This window comes from Patagioenas fasciata, chromosome 2, assembly GCF_037038585.1.
Source record: "Patagioenas fasciata isolate bPatFas1 chromosome 2, bPatFas1.hap1, whole genome shotgun sequence".
Lineage (NCBI taxonomy): Eukaryota > Metazoa > Chordata > Aves > Columbiformes > Columbidae > Patagioenas > Patagioenas fasciata.
This window is the reverse complement of record NC_092521.1, coordinates 123,240,526-123,257,904: the sequence shown is the minus strand read 5'-3', so window position 1 is coordinate 123,257,904 and position 17,379 is coordinate 123,240,526. Positions and strand designations below refer to the sequence as shown.

General features: G+C 39.7%; 1 protein-coding gene and 1 long non-coding RNA gene across 4 annotated transcripts in view; one reads left to right on the top strand and one right to left on the bottom strand.

The window, feature by feature from the left end:
• Positions 1-1,394: 1,394 nt before the first annotated feature.
• LOC139827424 (uncharacterized) lies at positions 1,395-9,319 on the bottom strand. Its single transcript, XR_011737960.1, has 3 exons — positions 9,028-9,319; positions 5,304-5,448; positions 1,395-1,493 (listed from the first exon to the last, which is right to left on the bottom strand). It is a non-coding gene; the product is annotated as an uncharacterized lncRNA (long non-coding RNA).
• A 131-nt stretch (positions 9,320-9,450) lies between these two features.
• The window catches only part of DNAJC13 (DnaJ heat shock protein family (Hsp40) member C13), a 56,232-nt gene continuing 48,303 nt past the window's right edge, over positions 9,451-17,379 (top strand). For 2 of the 3 annotated variants that reach the window (XR_010650865.2, XM_065830407.2), the window contains exons 1-2: positions 9,451-9,842; positions 16,461-16,541. Coding sequence is in view for 2 of the 3 variants with exons in the window: in XM_065830407.2 (XP_065686479.1) it covers positions 16,474-16,541 (68 nt within the window). In the remaining variant the exon portion in view is untranslated. The remainder of the gene's footprint in view (positions 9,843-16,460; positions 16,542-17,379) is intronic. The other variant, XM_065830408.2, reaches the window with a different exon arrangement.

Sequence of the window (17,379 nt, the reverse complement as noted above, 5' to 3'; positions counted from 1 at the left end):
GAATGACCAGATCTCTACCCTGTGCGCAAAGGGGGTGAGAACATATGCTTGTAGGGAATACCAGTGAGCCCAACTCTGTGGGTTCAACCCTATTGTTTTGCTTCACCGTGCCATCATTTGCATGAGCACCAGCCATGATTTACATGTCAAAGATAATGTCCCAGATGCCCCATTACTTAATTTGATGCCTTTTCCTGCCAAGCTGAATGATCTGGTCCATGGTTCAGCAAAGAGCCTCCTCAGTGCTCTACCCAAAGGACAGCAGCCACTCACCCCTGCTTGTCTGGATCCTGCTTGCTCCAGGCCTCCGTAGTGCTACAGGGACAAAGAGGTCACTGAGTTGTGGGCCAGTTGGAGCTTGTTGGCCTTGTAGTACCAAGGACACTTGGTGGCTGACTGTCCTGACCTACAGGCTCTGGTCTATCCAACAGGTCTGAGATGGCAGGAGAATTTAATGTTTTAATACCAGATATACTTATTTGAAGATATTTGACATTATGTGGGATTTTGATTTAGAAGAGCAATACAGCATTATGCTGAAATCACAGCACAAGCATGATATGATGATTGTAATATACAGTGGAATCACAATACAAACTGATTCCCCATACCAGTCTCTACACATTCCACTGTTACAAAGAAGGAGGTTTTGTCCCAATTAGAGGTACCAAACCGTGGATTGAATAAAAATATAGTCTGGAAGTGTTTAGATGGTCTGCAGAGTCAAGCATTCTTAGTACTTTTTTTTTTCCTAGCAGTTTGCATTCTGATGCTTAATTCATAACTGTGAATGTTGTATTCTTTTCCATGTTAAGCCATGGCTCTCATTTTAGACAGTACTTCTGAAAGACAAATCTTATACTTCACTGAAATCAAGTCCTGAAAGCTGTCAGAGGGAGGAGGAAAACCTTCATAAGTTGGTCATTATCTGAAGATTCAAAGTCAAGGACTCTAGGGTAATTGTGCATGACCTTTCAGATCTGAGATCTGCCTGCATCAAGAAGGAGGCACAGCTCACTTGAAACATCTCCCACGATCAAGACCTTTTCTGGCTTCATCAGGAGTTTCAAGTTTAAACAGCAATTAAATCAGATGTGATTTGTGGCATCAGTGTGTGACATGCCACCTCTGCCATGCAGGGACAGGGTGGCCTTGTGTGCCATCCTTTGTGGTGGGAATTTACACCAAGATATAGAGGTACACATGGTAATATAGTCTAAAATACCATTGCTGATGATTGACTGAAGAGTGGTGAAAGAAAAACCTCTACAGTTAATTTACAGTTTTTCATGGTAAAAAAGTGTGGGAGAGAGCAGCCTAGAGGTGTATACTATAAGCTATACACACACAAGGCTATATTAACCTTTAAAATACCTGTAAACACCTTCTGTGGAGAGCAGGGCTGGATTTTAAGCAGCAGTATCCAAAATGTGGAGAGCAGCAGGTGTTATGCATCCCATTTTCTGTGCCATGATGCTGGAGCCAGGAAGCATCTGGTGAAATAATGAAAGTCAAATGCTTTGAGAAGTTGAACACAGCTCAGCAAAGCAGATCCGAACTAACGTGGACTGCCGGTAAATTGATAATTGCATTCTGTTCTTTAACTGAACTGTCATGAAACTAAAATCTGTTTTGGCAAAATCCACCATGAAAATGTGTTCTCATTATAGATCCTGTATATAGGGGATGAAGATATTGGTGGAGGCAGGGGTGTCTATCAGGTACACAGATAATGCTTGAGATTAAATTGTTAAAAAAATACAACTTCCACATATTATGTAAATTAGATTTTTTAGCCAGAACCCTCTTCATTGCTGTTACTGTTATTGGTAGTGATCTGTTCATACATGGATTAGAGTTGGGAAACATCATTAGGCCACAAAATGTTCTCTTGTTTTTTGCAAAACCACCTTGCAGCTGTGTCATTCATACATAGTTAGTCTGCATTTCTCAGCTACCAGACATTCTAAATGGTAAAGAACATACTACTGGACTATGAGAAGGTTTAAAAAAAATGAACAGACAAACAAACAAACAAAAGCCCCCAAACAAACAATGAAAGAATCATCCCAATTTGCATTCTTTCTCAAGAGTCCTTCATTTCAATGGCTTGGTCTGCAAGTTATGTCATAATCTCCTCTGTTCTTCTCTGTGAGCTTCATGAACAATTTTTCATGGAGGAAAGGCTGGATATTCTCAAGAACATTCTCACTCTTTGAAAATACTAAAAGTTTTCTTATTCCCTGGGGCACTGTGGACAAGGTTAATAACTCCTGTTTGTTGCTTTGTTCACAGTTATTTCCATTGGCATTACAATCGCACTCTTATTTGTAATTCTGGGATTTGATCCCAGGCTAAGGAACCAGAGGATTAGTACTTACTTTTTTTCTATATGCTGTACAGGCTATAATGGGGAATCAAGCATATACAAGTGACTCCCTCATAACTCTCATTAATACTGCAGCACCTAAGCAAAAGCCCCGTTGCTTGGTTATCAGAGGTCCTTTTGGTTGCATGACCCAATTTAAATACCTGGAAGGCACTGAAGCTATAGATACATTTAAGGAATCTCATGGTGATTTTCCTACTGTCCTACTAACTCACTCTGCTTCTGAAAAATTTTGAACAATGTTCAAAATCACTTTTTTGGAAGCAGTTTTTTTCTTTTTTGTTACCTTAATTGTTGAACATAAATCTTGGCTACTCTGTCAATCTGCAGTTTCTCAAATTAGTAGCATTCTTATTCCCAAGCTAGTATTTAAATTTAACTTATCCCTTTCCACTAGAATCAACCTTTAAGAAATAAATTGGCAAATAAATTGACAATCCAAAGCCTTAAGCGTTGAAATTTCATAAGGTAGAAGAATGTTATCAAATATGTAAGGCATGTAAAATGTGACAACGTGGTGTCACATAGATCAATACATTGAATAAGCCTGCAATGTACAGCATCATCTGTTTTGGTTTTCCTGTCCATAAAAAGAGACAAGGAGAGAATCAAACAGCAGTTTTGTTTTTGTACAGGAGTGCTTTTTGCTAAGAGATATATGATTTTTTAAAGCTTCTGCTAGGATACTTGGAAATCATACACGAGAATATACAGAAAAAGAAATAATAATGTATTTTCAACCACTCAAATATTAGAAGCAGAAGGATGCTGTGAAAATAAATTAACTCAGGTTCCTGGAGCACTCAGATGGTGTACTGAAGAATGTCACAAAAATGTCAATATGGAAATTAATAAATCTGGAGCTTGAATAATAGAGTCTGCACAGTGTACACGAAATAAATCTTGGGCCATCAAATCAAGCAATGCAGACAGAACACAGTATTGCATATATGTTGATTCAATGAGTCCGTTCATCTCGTGGAGTGAACAAGGCAGGGGCGTCAAACTCATTTTCACCAGGGTACACATGAGCCTCACAGTTGCCTTCAAAGGGCTGAATGTAATTTTAGGACCATATAAATGTAACTACTCCTACAGTTATACAGTCCTAAAATTACATTCAGCCCCTTGAAGGCAAACACGAGGCTGATGTGGCCCCCGGTGAAAATGAGTTGGACGCCCCTGGAAAAAAGTAAAGTTCCCAAAGGAAAAAAAAACTGTATGTAAGCACGCAACTATTTGCAAAGGCAATCCTAATCTTCTGGAGTGTTTTAACTCTTAAAGTCTTTTGGCTTTACAATGCCAATATTGCATAGCTGTTTATGTGTGTAGATGCATGATTGTCTAGGTTTATTGAAAAAAATTCACATAATTATGATGTGGGATTATATCCTATACCACAACCAGATCTGCAACACAAATCTCTGACAAGAGAACTAGTAGTTACTAGCAACAGAATTAAGTTGACATCCACTAGGGAAGATGTCAAATACTTTTGAGCATTAGGTTTCCCAGCTGGAGTCATCCTGGAGAAACTGTGGGTTCTATTTTGGCAGAGTATTGTGGGTACTGTTCTTTTACCCCGTCTTTTTTGGGCTGTTGCTCTGCTAAGCTCATTCTCCCTCTCCTTGCTTCTACATTTGAATCTTCCTAGCATCACGTGTTGACTCAGCTCCTATTCCTCACAGTATTCCTCAGCTCAGTCCCTGTGTTCTTCTCTAGCCATTCCCAATCTTTCCCCTCAGCTACTTCTATCATTAACAGTGCTTCCCTAAGCAAGATCTAGGTGTTTCTCTCCTTACTCTTCTTTTACTTTTCCTCTTCTGTGATTTGTCTGTACCAGTATTCTTGAAAGTCCTCTTCTCCCTGCATAAGTGCTTCTTCTGTTCATGGTCTATTTTTTAAAAAAATTCCAATCTTCAGTACTTTCTATCTCAAAATGGTCCCCAAGAGTCAGATATTTCAAAGAGCAGTTTACCTTAAACAGACTTCCAATACTAAGATAAAGCATCCTCAGGACAAACTAAGTACTTGGAAATTTTCATTGTTATATTTTATCAAGCTTTCCACTGAATACGTGTGAACTGAGTTTTTTTCAGATGTGCACAACCTGTCTAAATGCAGTTAAAAGAGAAGGTAGTTAGGGACTTTCCCTAATAAACTGTTGCTATTTTATTTTACATGTAATAAACAATGTCTTTCTCCTTTACTTTTTGCTTTGAAAAAATATAAACGCCTATTTTTAAACAACATAATTCTGTTAATAATAGTTATGTCATTGTCCATTGCTATTAAGGTCCATGAAAAGACTCGTTGTTCTATGAATGACATCTAAGATATTAGGTAAATCTACTACATTCACTGTACTTATGCCAGATGCACCCACATAAACTACTAAGACTGGATTGCAACTAATATTGCAACCTATTTATTGGAAGGTAAGAGTTAAAAGATAATCTGTAGAGTATCTTCAAAGACCATACCAAAAAGACTGAGTTATGCAGGGCTGTAAGTGGACGAAGAGATCAAAAGTTATGAGGCAGAATTTACTGCATGTATGTTGATGCCAAAATGAAAGAATTATCCAAACAGAAGAGAATGGCTTATTGTAGCCAAAAGGAATGGTACGAATAAAAATACAGTTTAGCATGAATCACTGTATTGAAGATGCTCCTTATTAATAATTCAATAAAAATCAGTAACAGTATCATGAAGCTAATTAGCTTAGGCTGCAGTTATTATCAAGCTATTAGCTGAGATAACAAACAAGTTATCATTTAACAAGTCTATCAGGAAATACAGAATTATTAATAGGAAGCACCCAGAAGTTACCTATTAATTAATCTCACAGAGAAGATAAATGATCAATATTATCTGCATTTATTTTTAGACAATATTTTTCCAAAATACTTACAAATATGATGTGAGCTTTGAGCTGCTGGTAAATTGTCAGCATAGTCTTAATGCACCTTTGGGATAACAAGGAGTAGAACAAGGTCTGATGCAGTAATGTGGGTCTGTTTCCCAGAAGGTCTCCTTTGTAACCTGCATTTTGGCAGCTGCAACAAATGACATCTTAATTTATTTGTTTCAGGTGGGACTTGCACACTTAAATTCTCCTTGTCCCTTTGAAAATCTGTTATCTGGTATCAGTCAAGTCCTATAATTAGGCATCAAAGTATTATTGTTTTTGTTATCTGGTAACATAAAAGCCCCAATTATTAAGCATATACCCTCTTAATTATCCTAAATTTATAATAAGCTGTGGTGTACCACTCCGATGCAATCTTAAAGAAGACTGGATAGATCCCCATCACTTTATGGCAGAAAAAACAATAGTCAGTCTCAGAGAAGATGGTCCTGCACCCTTCTGCACTGTAAAAATGTTGTGAGTAAGAAGGCGAAGTAACTATTCCCAATTCTACTAGGAATTTGTTTTCTTGTGCTACAAGGAAAGGTACAGAAATCACTCCTTTCTCCAGAAAGCTGACACAAAATTCTGCCCCATCATTAGAGACAGTACTGGGAAAAGGAGTTAATTTGTCCACTGTTCACTGCATGCGGGCTGGGTAGAAACTTGTTCTTTGTTATTGCTATAAACCACAATGTATCTGTTTTAAAAATAATAAGAGCTCTGCTATTGTAGGTGGTATTTACAACCATCATATTTACTGTTGCTGCAGAGAATCCCAGCACTGGCTCTCTCCGGTATCTGCACTGTAGTCCGCTTGGAGAATTTAGCAATCGTAAACCATTCTTTCAGATTAGGGGCTGATCACAGAAATAGTCCAGTGGAGCATTAATTATTTAGTAGTGGACTGGAACTCTTCATTCCTTCTGGATTTCAATAATTGGATGGTAAGAAGAGCTTGCTTTCTAGATTGGAGGTGGCCTGAACTCTTCTGCAAATGTCAGTATTTAAGGTCAGATTGACATTTGCAGTGCTGCTTCAGATGAAAGCTCTAGAAGCAATGAAGATGAATTTGCTTCTCCAAAGTGAACTGAAGCAACTTAACATTTTATCTTTCAGGATGGCATAAAAACCGTACTTTGTTATTTTTATTTTAACAATGAGGATGGCTCTGATATGGCTCCTGACTCTAAGTGGCTGGGAAAACTAAAGGTGAAAAGGTACCCATGTCACAGCTAATAATAAAACTGTCATTGATGTTAATGGAGTGAGGGTTTTCACTTTCTGTTTAATTGCTTTTTAAAATACAATGGCAAACTTTAGAATTGGGAGACGGTGTTAAACCCACTATTTTTGTATTCCAGACTTTCAACAAGCCTTTAGGTAAACAGAAAAACAAGGCCCGTAAATTAGTATCATCTCACATGAACAAATAATCAAGAAAACTAGAATGCTGTTGTCTACACACAATTATAATTTTACACGTGTTTTATAATTAAACAGTTATGAAATCCTGATCTGCTTTAATTTCTGAAAGATATTTTACCATATTGCACAATAACATTTCCATAACTTCCTTCCTGAACTGCTAAACACACCCTTCTTGTTTGCTTTTTCTCTGAGTAATAATTTCAAAAATATTATTCCGCTTTCTCTCCTATTTTCTCACCCTTAATATGTATCCTCCTTTCCTTTTATCATTCTTCTGCATTATAACCAGAATTACCATTACTACTTAGACAAAAGTATGTCCAAAAATGGAGGTGGTGTATAAAGGAAAATACGTAAACACACCATTTATTACTGAAATATGAGCTTGAGCTCAATGAATAGGCCGAAACTCAATCTATGTTGTTTGATTAAAATCTAGCTATGAAAATATTGATTCCTAATTTGTTACACCAGTTTCATTATGCAAATGTCATTCTTTGGTCTCAAGTAATAAACATCTAACAATCTGTTGCTTTACTTACTGTGTCTGACCTACCTATATCAAGAGCATAAAAGTACTAAGATAAAATATAAATTAAAAAAATAAAATGAATTAAAAAAAAGAATTTTCCAAGCCAACTAATCAAGAAGAACAAAATTTAAAAAATCCCCTCAGGTCCCTCCAAAACTCTTCCATACACTCAGCCAAATAAGCTCTTCTGAATCATATCATCTTCCTTTGAAATTAGATTTCTGCTGTTCCTAGTATGTTAATAAAACATTCAATCTTTTTCCCTCTCAAAGTTCTGTGGCCAAAAGTAATTCATCAGCTTCCTCAAAGTAATGTTATTTTCCCATTAGTGCTATTTTACCAGGATTCAGAGGACTAGACTTATCAAAAGAATGACTTATTAGTATTTAAATATCTTATATAAAATATAAGACATGAAGGATAATTTATATCACAATGAAAAGAATATTAAAAAATACCAATATACTGCCTGTGATTTTAATCTTACTTTTTCATTGAGATAATTAATTCCAGTTATAATTTGTTTCTCAATTCTCTTTTCATTTGCAGACTTTAAGAACACTATTTTAAAGAAAAGGCGTGGTGTTCTAATGTGAATCATATTTCAAAATATTGATGTCTGTCTTTAGGCTTTTTAAGGAGATCATGGCAAGCTGCTATAATGCTGCTGTAGTATACAACATTTTGGAGAAGCCTTATGACTAGTACAAAATATGGGAATCATAGTATCATAGAATAGTTTGGGTTGGAAAGGACCTTCAAATGTCATCTAGTTCAAAACCCCTGCAATGAGCAGGGACATCTTCAACTAGATCAGGTTGTGCAGAGCCCCGTCCAGCCTGGTCTTGAATGTCTCCAGGGATGGGGCATCTACCACCTCTCTGGGCAACCTATGCCAGTGTTTCACCACCCTCATTGTAAAAAATTTCTTTGTCATGTCAAGCCTGAATCTCCCCTCCCTTAGTTTAAACCCACTACCTCTTTTCCTGTCGTAACAGACCCTGCTAAGAAGTCTGTCCCAAACTTTCCTGTAAGTCCCTTTTAAGTACTCAAAGGCCACAATAAGGTATTTTCTGAGCCTTCTCTTCTCACAGAATGGTTGGCCTTGGAAGGGACCTCTGGAGATCATGTAGTCCAACCCACCTGATAAGCAGGTTTCACCTAGAGCAGATTGCACAGGAATGTGTCCAGGCAGGTTGTGAATATCTCCAAAGAAGGAGACTCCAGAGCCTCTCTGGGCAGCCTGTTCCGGCACTCTGGCACCCTCAAAGTAAAGAAGTTTCTCTTCTTGTTTAGAAGAAACCTCCTTTGCTTCAGTCTGTGCCCATTGCCCCTCATCCTATCATTGGGCACCACTGAAAGGAGTTTGGTCCCATCCTCTTGACACCCACCCTTGAAATATTTATAAGTATTGATGAGATCCCTCTCAGCCTTCTTTTCTCCATGTTGAACAGACCCAGCTCTCTCAGCCGAAGGAGGAAACCGCTGCTGCCCGGTGTGAGGAAGTTGACAAAGAGCTTAAGAGTCCCGTAACAACTTCCAAGGGTGGTTAGCCAACCACACAAATCAGTGTTTCAGCAACATTAATATGGGATTTAACATTATTTTTACAATCACACAATTAATATGCATAATTAAAGTTTACTTTGTTTTTTGATTGTTCAATGTGCCTTCCATGGTTTGATGCCGCACATTCCCAAATGGGAGACTACAGGTTAGTAACATTTGTATGTAATTAAAGCACCTCTCTTATTTGCTACATACTTCTCTGATGAGCGTGAAAGCCGTACCAGGCCTCAGAACTGCCGTACCAGGACGCCGAAGGCAGGAAAAACTGGTAGCGCTGCAGCTACCTATAGCCCCAGAGCTGCACAATCACAACACCCCAGGAGCTGGGCACTTGGGGAACTACCAACTAGCCCCAAACGAGTTGATCTAGTCTTGACCAACAGACTAAGCTCTAATAAAATACCACAGAGAGCAAAAACACGGGCAGAGCCGTTCACAGCCCTGGGCGAGCCCTCAACCCGCCTCACTCTGCCCCGCCACCGCCACAGCTCCAACCTCTCCCCTCAGCAGCTCCTCCCGCCGCGCCCCAGCCCGCCCCCTGCTGGCCCCGCCCGGCCCTCCTCCCTGCCAAGGTCTGAGGTGACGGGAAAGGAAGGGGGGACTCCACACCCCACGGATTTGCGCATGCGCACCAAGCCCCCCCGCCCCGACCCGCTCTGGTTCCCCGCAGGGCAGGGCAGGGGAGCGGGCAAGGGTCGGCTTCCCTGGCCGGGCGGGCGCGGCCGCGGGAGGTGGGGGTAAGGAGCGGCTACATCAGCTGACCGCGTCCCGTGACGGCCCCGGGCTTGACGGCGACTGCGTCGAGAGGGCGGTCTCGCTGCCGGAGCTAAGATGGCGGCCTCCAGCGCCAGACTCTGAGGGAGTTGGAGAGGTGTAACGGCTGCCGCCTGGCCCGGTGGAGGGTGAGGGGCGAGGGCTCCGCTCGGTGGCCCTTCACCCTTATCGCCGGCAGCGGCGGGAAGCGCAGCGCTGGTGGGGGCAGGTCCGGGCAGCGTGGGCTCCCTGGGCAGGTAAATCCCAGTGGCGGGGGAGGTGAGGGGGCGGCGGCAGCCCCCGCCTCCTTCCACAGCCTCGGGCGGCGTCCTGGGGCACCGAGGCGCTGCTGGGGGGCCGGGTGGGTGCGGGCCGCGCCCCGCCGTTGGGCTGTGAGGGAGCGGGGGCCGATCTGGAGCCCGCGCTCGCTGCCGCCCGGGTACGGATCCTTCCGCCGGCGAAGCCCCCGCTCCTTGTCCAGCCTGGAGGGATGAGGGGGTGGCGGTGGGGGCGGCTCTGGCCTGGGGCGGTGAACCCGGGCGGGCCTGAACCCCAGCTGTGGTACCTGCGTTGTTACAAGCCACTCTTAAGCCTTCTCTTCCTGTATCTTCCTGTAGCTTTTTTCTCGTCTCAGCCTGCCTGGTGCTTCGCTGAATGTGCACCTGATGCAGCTTGTGTAGCCACGGGGCAGCATTTGTCCTGTTTTTTTCTAAATGAGTACTAGTGTGTCCATTAGGAAAAGATACGTTATTTTTCTCCTCTTGGCCTCAGGTCAAAACATACCCATCATGAGATGCTTTGGGAAATAATTTATGAAGGATGGGAGACATGCAGAGGAAACTTGCTCTCACAAACGTGAGATTTTTTTTTTTTTTTAAGTGGTTATAGTGTGGCTGAAGAGCATGAGCAGAACTAAATGTATCTTTCAGAAAATCTACCCTTAATGTGGTTATTTTTCCAAGTGTTTTTTAATTTCTCCCATGGATGCATTTTGCTTGCTCTTTGTGTTCTGAAAGTCAAAACAAGTAGGCATACTGAATGGTTGTCTGTCTGCAGTGAGCTGCCAACAGTCTTTGGGATGGATTTTCCTGTCGGCATGGAGCTTGCACCTTGATAACTGTCTTTACTGACAGCTCTGGGCTGTACAAATGGTGTCTTAGTCCTTCAGTTTGGGTGGGAGGTTTTTTCCTATTTTCAGCTTGGTGCTATCAAGCATAGGGAACACTAGAGCATGCTGTTTAGGCAGAAAAAGGCATATAAGTTCATTTGGAGTTTTCTTATTAGTGTGCTTATTCTCTGCTCTGTGGCTGCTTTTGAAGTTAATGTATTCTGAAGTGAGTTTTATGTTTTTCTGTTGTACTCCTTCACAAATAAGATCTATGGCAGTGAGACTGAGGAAATAAAGTCAAGTAGATAGCTGCTTTGTTTCTTAGTACTCAGCACTGATTAAATAATTCTCTATTTAAGAAAACATTCCTTGTTTTGGAGCTTAAGTTCTTTAAAGCTGAAGCTTTTTCCTTTTGATAATTAGAAGATTGTCTACATAGGCTACTTGCATGTAGTGAGATATGTAGAAAAGGCAGGATGTCACACTGCTAGTGACTCAAGTTTGAACTTTGAATTGAGTTAGGGAGATGCTGTTCAAACAGTCTGCTGTCGTTTAGTTCCAAATAACAAGACCACTAGTATAGAGGTAAAAACTATGCTTGGCCCTGGCCTGCTTCAGTTTCTAGATATGCATCTTGATCTAATTCCTGCCTGCTATAGGCAGACAAATGTCAGAACACTTAACCAGAAATTAATGACTCCTTTCCATTGTTACTGACAGTTTTTTTCCACTTGCAACAAATTTCTAAGTGGTTAGAGAGTCAGAGCTGAGTGTCTATCCCTGTAGTATAAACTTTCCAGGAACTTTACCTTGTATTTTAGTCTTGCTGGAATGAATTTATAAAAAGATTTATTTCATAAGTATTGCTTGCTCCTCTGGGTATCATGTGCTATTTTTCATAGTTTCCAAACACATATTTGTCCTGAAGGACTGAATCACCGTGCACCAGATTCTAAGTGATATGCTGGGGATTGGTCTGAAGGGCCAGATCTGTGCTTTCAGATTGAGGTGACTTTAGCTTGTTTTTGAAGCTCAATAAGTGAAGCTTACTGACATAATAAAATAAATCTTCGGTTGGCATTCAACTGTATCTTGAAGGGTTAACATTCAACTCTTTAACTTCTCAATTTGCTTCCAAAAATATTCTTATGCCAAAAAGAACCCCTCATTAGCGAGTAAACCCTTTTGTTTTGATACTTTCCTGTTTAGCTGGTGAATGAGTTTAGTTTATTGATACAGCAGAGTGCTAATGTAGATGGAAAAGAAAAAAGGTGTGGAAGATTCTGATTATTCTCAGTGCTGGTGCTCAGTGAGGGAACTGGCTGGAGGATGGACATTAATGTCATCACCATAATTTCTGGTAGCATTAAGTTTAAAATTTTCAGCCTGTTTATATCCTGGACTATTGAAGGTGGTGTTGCTGCGGTCATTGAGGCAGGTTGCACTAATCTTCTTTTAGGGATCTGCTGGGTCTCATCTTTCTCCTTTTACAAAAAGGCCTGCACAACAGATTAAATCTCAGTTTCCACAGTTTATTAGGCTGTAGTACTTCAAGAGGAGAGAACCTTTTAGGGAAGAGGAAAAAGTGTAGTGTTTGTTAAAAAGACTTTGTCTGAAGGCAAAACTCTGCCAGTTAGAGCACACAGCGGTGAAAGAGGCAGATGCAACCTAGGCAGCTGAAGCATTTCAGTGCAGAAAAGCTCATTAATTTAAATAATGCTTTTAAAACTACACGAGTAGATGACTGAAAATCAGACTCCATACTGTTAAGCTAAAAGGTAACTATGTAGAACTACAGGTTAACAGAACTGTGGGTTTTTTCAGTGCCTTGCTCTCATTTGTTTCCAGTTGATCCCTGTTTTTCTCCTCTTGATGTCTTTTCTCTCTCAGGAAAGTCATGCTTGAGCTAGATACAAGCATCTGTCCCTCTGTATTGACTTGTCAGGAACTTTACCTAGTATTTAGCCTTGCTGGAATATATTTTTAAAAAGAAATCTCAGTTTAGCAGCATTCCTCTTCCACCCAAGAAATCTCAGTTTCTTATCAGCATTTCTCTTCCTCCTCCCTCCAGTGAAATAGAATAATAATACTGTCTGTGGCTTTGAAGTGGTACCTCAGCATGGGTTAAACCTTCACTTTGTAATAGTAGAGGAATTATATGATCAGGAAAAAAGGTCAGTCTGAATTCTGCACTAAACTTTTGAACCCATGTCCAAGATTCTGAATTTATTTAAACTAAGGAATGCTTGTATGTAGCTACAGCTATACCTATTGCTTTGAAATGTGCAAGGTCACAGCTTTGTTTCTAACTGTTCAAGTATTGGTTTGAGACTGACTTGTCTCTGTTTCCTGAAATAGATTCTACTTTCCCAGATGGTAACTTTGTCTGAAGAATGTGAGATCCTGGAAAAGTGGAAAGCATATGCAAGTTGAACACAGTTTGTGTAATATACCTATTCATATAGCTTAAATTCTGAGGCAGGGGGAGTTCTGGCAGCAGTTCAGGCCCTTTAATTTAGGGGTTGCTATTTCTGGTCCATGCAGCACACAAAAATGTGGTTTCAGCTCTTCCAGCGAAATCTATTTCATTGCTACTTGCAGTACTACAAGAACCAAATAGGAAAGTATTGCTGAAGTTCTGTCTTATGTAAAAGCTAATTAACATCCCCATGTATTGGGGGAGGGCTTTAGTTAAACTCCTAAAAGAAGCTGCAAGTCATGGACAATATTTTGCGTGCAGGAACCTCAGATCATTTGACTGTATGTTGCATTCAACATGCTTCTGCTCTCAACCAGATGAAATGTTTATAAGCTGCTACTTTCAAAGTACTTGTTGCCTCTGCTCCAGCAGAAATAGAACAACTGAACTAGGTGCTTCTCTAGTATTAAACCTTTGAGAGCCATGAGTATGGGATATCCAATGGCTATGCTGCAATATGTTTGAAATAAGCTTTGAAGCTGTGTTTTCTATTGTGAGGTACCTCGGGACACTAAGATGATAATTAAAATTGGGACTTTATTGCCCAGGATGCTTTTGTGGGTGAAATAAAGAATTTAACTAGACTTCTGTGTCAAATTGGTCAACTTTTAAGAAGTGTCTTGAATACAGGAAGAAGAGGTAAAGGTGACAATAAGAATGTTCTCTTATTTTGGGTAATTAATATGATACAACTATGCAGGCTGCTATACCTTACACTGGCAATATGTCTAAACTTGATTAATAATATAACTTGATGTGCTCTGCCAACTCAATGGTTATACTATCTCTGGCACTAAAATTACAATGTATCACATTGTAGGTAGTATAGTCAGAGTGATGCCACACTGGTTCTGCAGGAATGAGTGACAGAAGAGAACTTCTTGGTTTCTTCTAAAAGGTCTTTGTCTTTGGCATGAACTATTTTTTTCATGTTGCTCTTGCTGTGGAACCAAAGATAACTGCAAAATGATTGCTGGACCTCAACATAGCAGCTCAGAACACTAGGCTATTGTTAGCCTTGTTCTCTGTTAAACTGCAGGAAAATGTGTACAAGAATTAATTGTTACTAGATTTTGGCATATATTGCCTCTGTGCTAGTCTTCTCAGTGGGAGAAGAAGCACAATGAGTAAAGCATCAGAGCTTAATGATTTTAATAGTTTTAATCTAAACAAAAAAGGCAGTCTGGTCCGTTCGTCGCTTCAACTGCATATAAAATACTTCGTGCATCAGTATCCTGAATCTAGCTAGATGCTGGTGATAAAAGTAATGGAACCAACTGGTTCATAAATGAGTATTTCTCAGTTCAGTATTATTAAGACTAGATATTTGCAAGTGTGAGAACATCTTGCTTTAAATACTCTGGGTAGTGTTCAGATCTGGGAGACTTAATAGAGCTGGTCAGTGTAGTCTGGTGTTGGCAAAACTGGAATTACAGTTAAATGGGTCTTATGATCCTGTACTTAGTGAAGCTAGTCTTTTTATAAGCTTTTTTTTTTTTTTTTTTTACTAATACATTAGCCAATGTCAAGAAAATGGCTTAAAAGCAGATATAAAGACTGAGTATCTGGTGCGGTGTTCTGAAAGTTAAATTTAAAGCACAAAATTATCAGAACTAAAGTGTGTTACTATACAGTAAGATATGTGTAGTTTGGACAGAGTGTTTTGATGCTTACAGATGGCTATAATAATACAATGAAGTTGTTAAAACAGGTAAAATGGAGAATGCCAGGAATAGTGCTGTTGAGTATCTTACCCCTCTTGAAACTTTGCTTTCCAAAACTGGATTTAGAGAATTTAGTGTGTCACAAGTCAGTGAGATATTAACTCGGAAAATTTACCTCAAAAATTGAGGCGTTGAAATATGTAGATACTACTTTTCTCTTTTTCTAGAGGCAGTACCACAGTTTCTCTATAGTAGGTAGTGATGATGATGCTGGTTCTTCACCTGAGGGAAGGATTTCTCAAGTTCATTTCAGTCAGGCTATCCATTCTTCGTGTGTGTCTACATAACTGCTCCAGCCTTTGCTCAGAAAGAAAATAGCCTGAAGTTGTAGAGGGCAGAAATTAACAATGAGCTAATGCTGCAAGTCATTTGTCTCAAAATGAGAAATCTTCCTTTGCCAAATCAAGTTAGCTGAATGTAAAAAGATGACTGGGGTTGTAGTCTTAACTTTTAGTGGGGTATTGACTGGAACTGGGTTACTCATTCATAGCTTGCATAAAACAATGCTAATGAATTCTTGCAGAGTAGCTTCTTAAGCATGTGATGTTTTGGGGATGCTACCACATTAATGTTGTGAACTTGAGAGTGGTACTAGTCTGTAATCAAGAGCAGGGAAGCCTGTTCTGACACATTTGAAAAGAAAACTAATGCTGCAGCAGTAAACTGAGACTGACAACTTCACTCTTGCAATTTGATCAGGGTATGTCCACTTAGGTGCCTTGTGTATGTAATAACAGCAAAGTGGAGTAAAAGGTTAATTTCTCAAGTATCAACATGCATCAGTTTCAATCATGGAATACAGTGTTTAGTGTTCAGAAACATTCCGTAGAACTTAGCAGCTCCTAAAGCAATGATCCAGTCAAGCAGTCATGGGCAAGTTTCACTAAATTCATGCATGTGTTTGGGGAATAGGTATTCATGTGTGAAATAAGCACATTGAGTTGTTAGCAATGGGATTGCTTAAACTTTTACAGCACAGAAATGGTACTTAGTCAGCTCTTTAATAGCAATGCTTAGCTAATAAGTAAGTTTCTCAACTTCAAATTCCATTTCAGACTGGAAAATAAGCTGTTCTATCTATCCAGATTTGCCCTTGCCATTTATTTTTAAAAAATGATAATAATAATCTGGCATAGCTGGAGTTGTGGATGCAGGGCACTCAGATCATTTTGTTATTGTAGAATTTTCAGGAGTTAAGTGTTCTTACAATAACCTAAAATGCACTTGAATCTGAATGTGCAAAGGTACAGCAAAAGTAGTGTGATTGTGATAATATGGCAAGTAATAGAGTATAAATTACTGTACTCTGGTACTGTTAAAGAGTAACTGGTATAACAAAATCAGTGGGGAAACTAATAATTATGTTCGTCTCCATGTGCAGCTTAGTCTGTGAATTGTTTGATAAATGTAAGTATTTCTAATATTTCGTTGTGTGGAATTGACAAAGCAGTGACTTAAGTGTTTAAAAACCAAGTATTTTTGTCTTGAAGCATATTGATGATTAGTGAACTTTGGTTTTAAATGAAAATTGTGAGTACTAATAGGATGTCTCTTTTTTTTTCAGGTCTTGGCACAGAATGAACATAATTAGAGAAAACAGAGATCTTGCCTGTTTCTACACAACAAAACATTCGTGGAGGGGAAAGTAAGTTATTTGAAGTTTGTTTGGGTTGTGCTTTGTGTGTGTGTGTATTGCATGACATTTCTCCTCTCCTTATTGGATTTAACTGCATAGTTCCTGTATTGATAGTTGAAGATTGAACTAAAGGCTCCTGCTGCGCGGTCTCCGAACTGAATGTTTTTTCCTTAGCATCAGTTTGTTTTTTAAACATTGGGTCTTAGCCTACTTCTGCACGTTGCCACACTTCGGTGTAACTCTGACATGACCACCTGACTTTCTCAGCTTCTCTGTCTCTTGGACTTACTATATAAAGCGCTAATTTTCGAGTGGAAGTGCTTCTTTTCAGAGCAGATTCTTGGAGGAGTAGTGTCTTTTGTGCTTTAATAGATGAGAGTCACTAGTCCGCATATCTTCTTAACATGTTGTTTAATAGATTATCTGTTAAACTACTGAGATTATTTGAAGACTTCTGTTACTAGAAATAAACTTTATCCATTATGGGGGGTCTCAGATCTATAAATGAATTTTCAGTGATGCCTCTGTCTGCAAAAGCTAGGGAACTTCTAATGAAACTGTCCATTAGACTATCATAATTGGTATGTACTATACTGTGTTTGAATACAGCTGTTATGCATACTTTTTAGAGCTTCGTAGGACTTTCTTTGGTATCCTTACCCGTTGTTCCTTCTCACATGCATAGCAGTGCTGTGGAACTGGGATTTTTTTTCCTTGCTACCTAAACATCAGCAGAACAGGAGGTACATTGTCTGCACCTCAGGATCATGAGTTCTGTTTTATTTTAATGGTTATGCTGAGAGGTGAGGTCTGAATCTGTTGTTCGACCAGTAAGTTGAAACTAGTG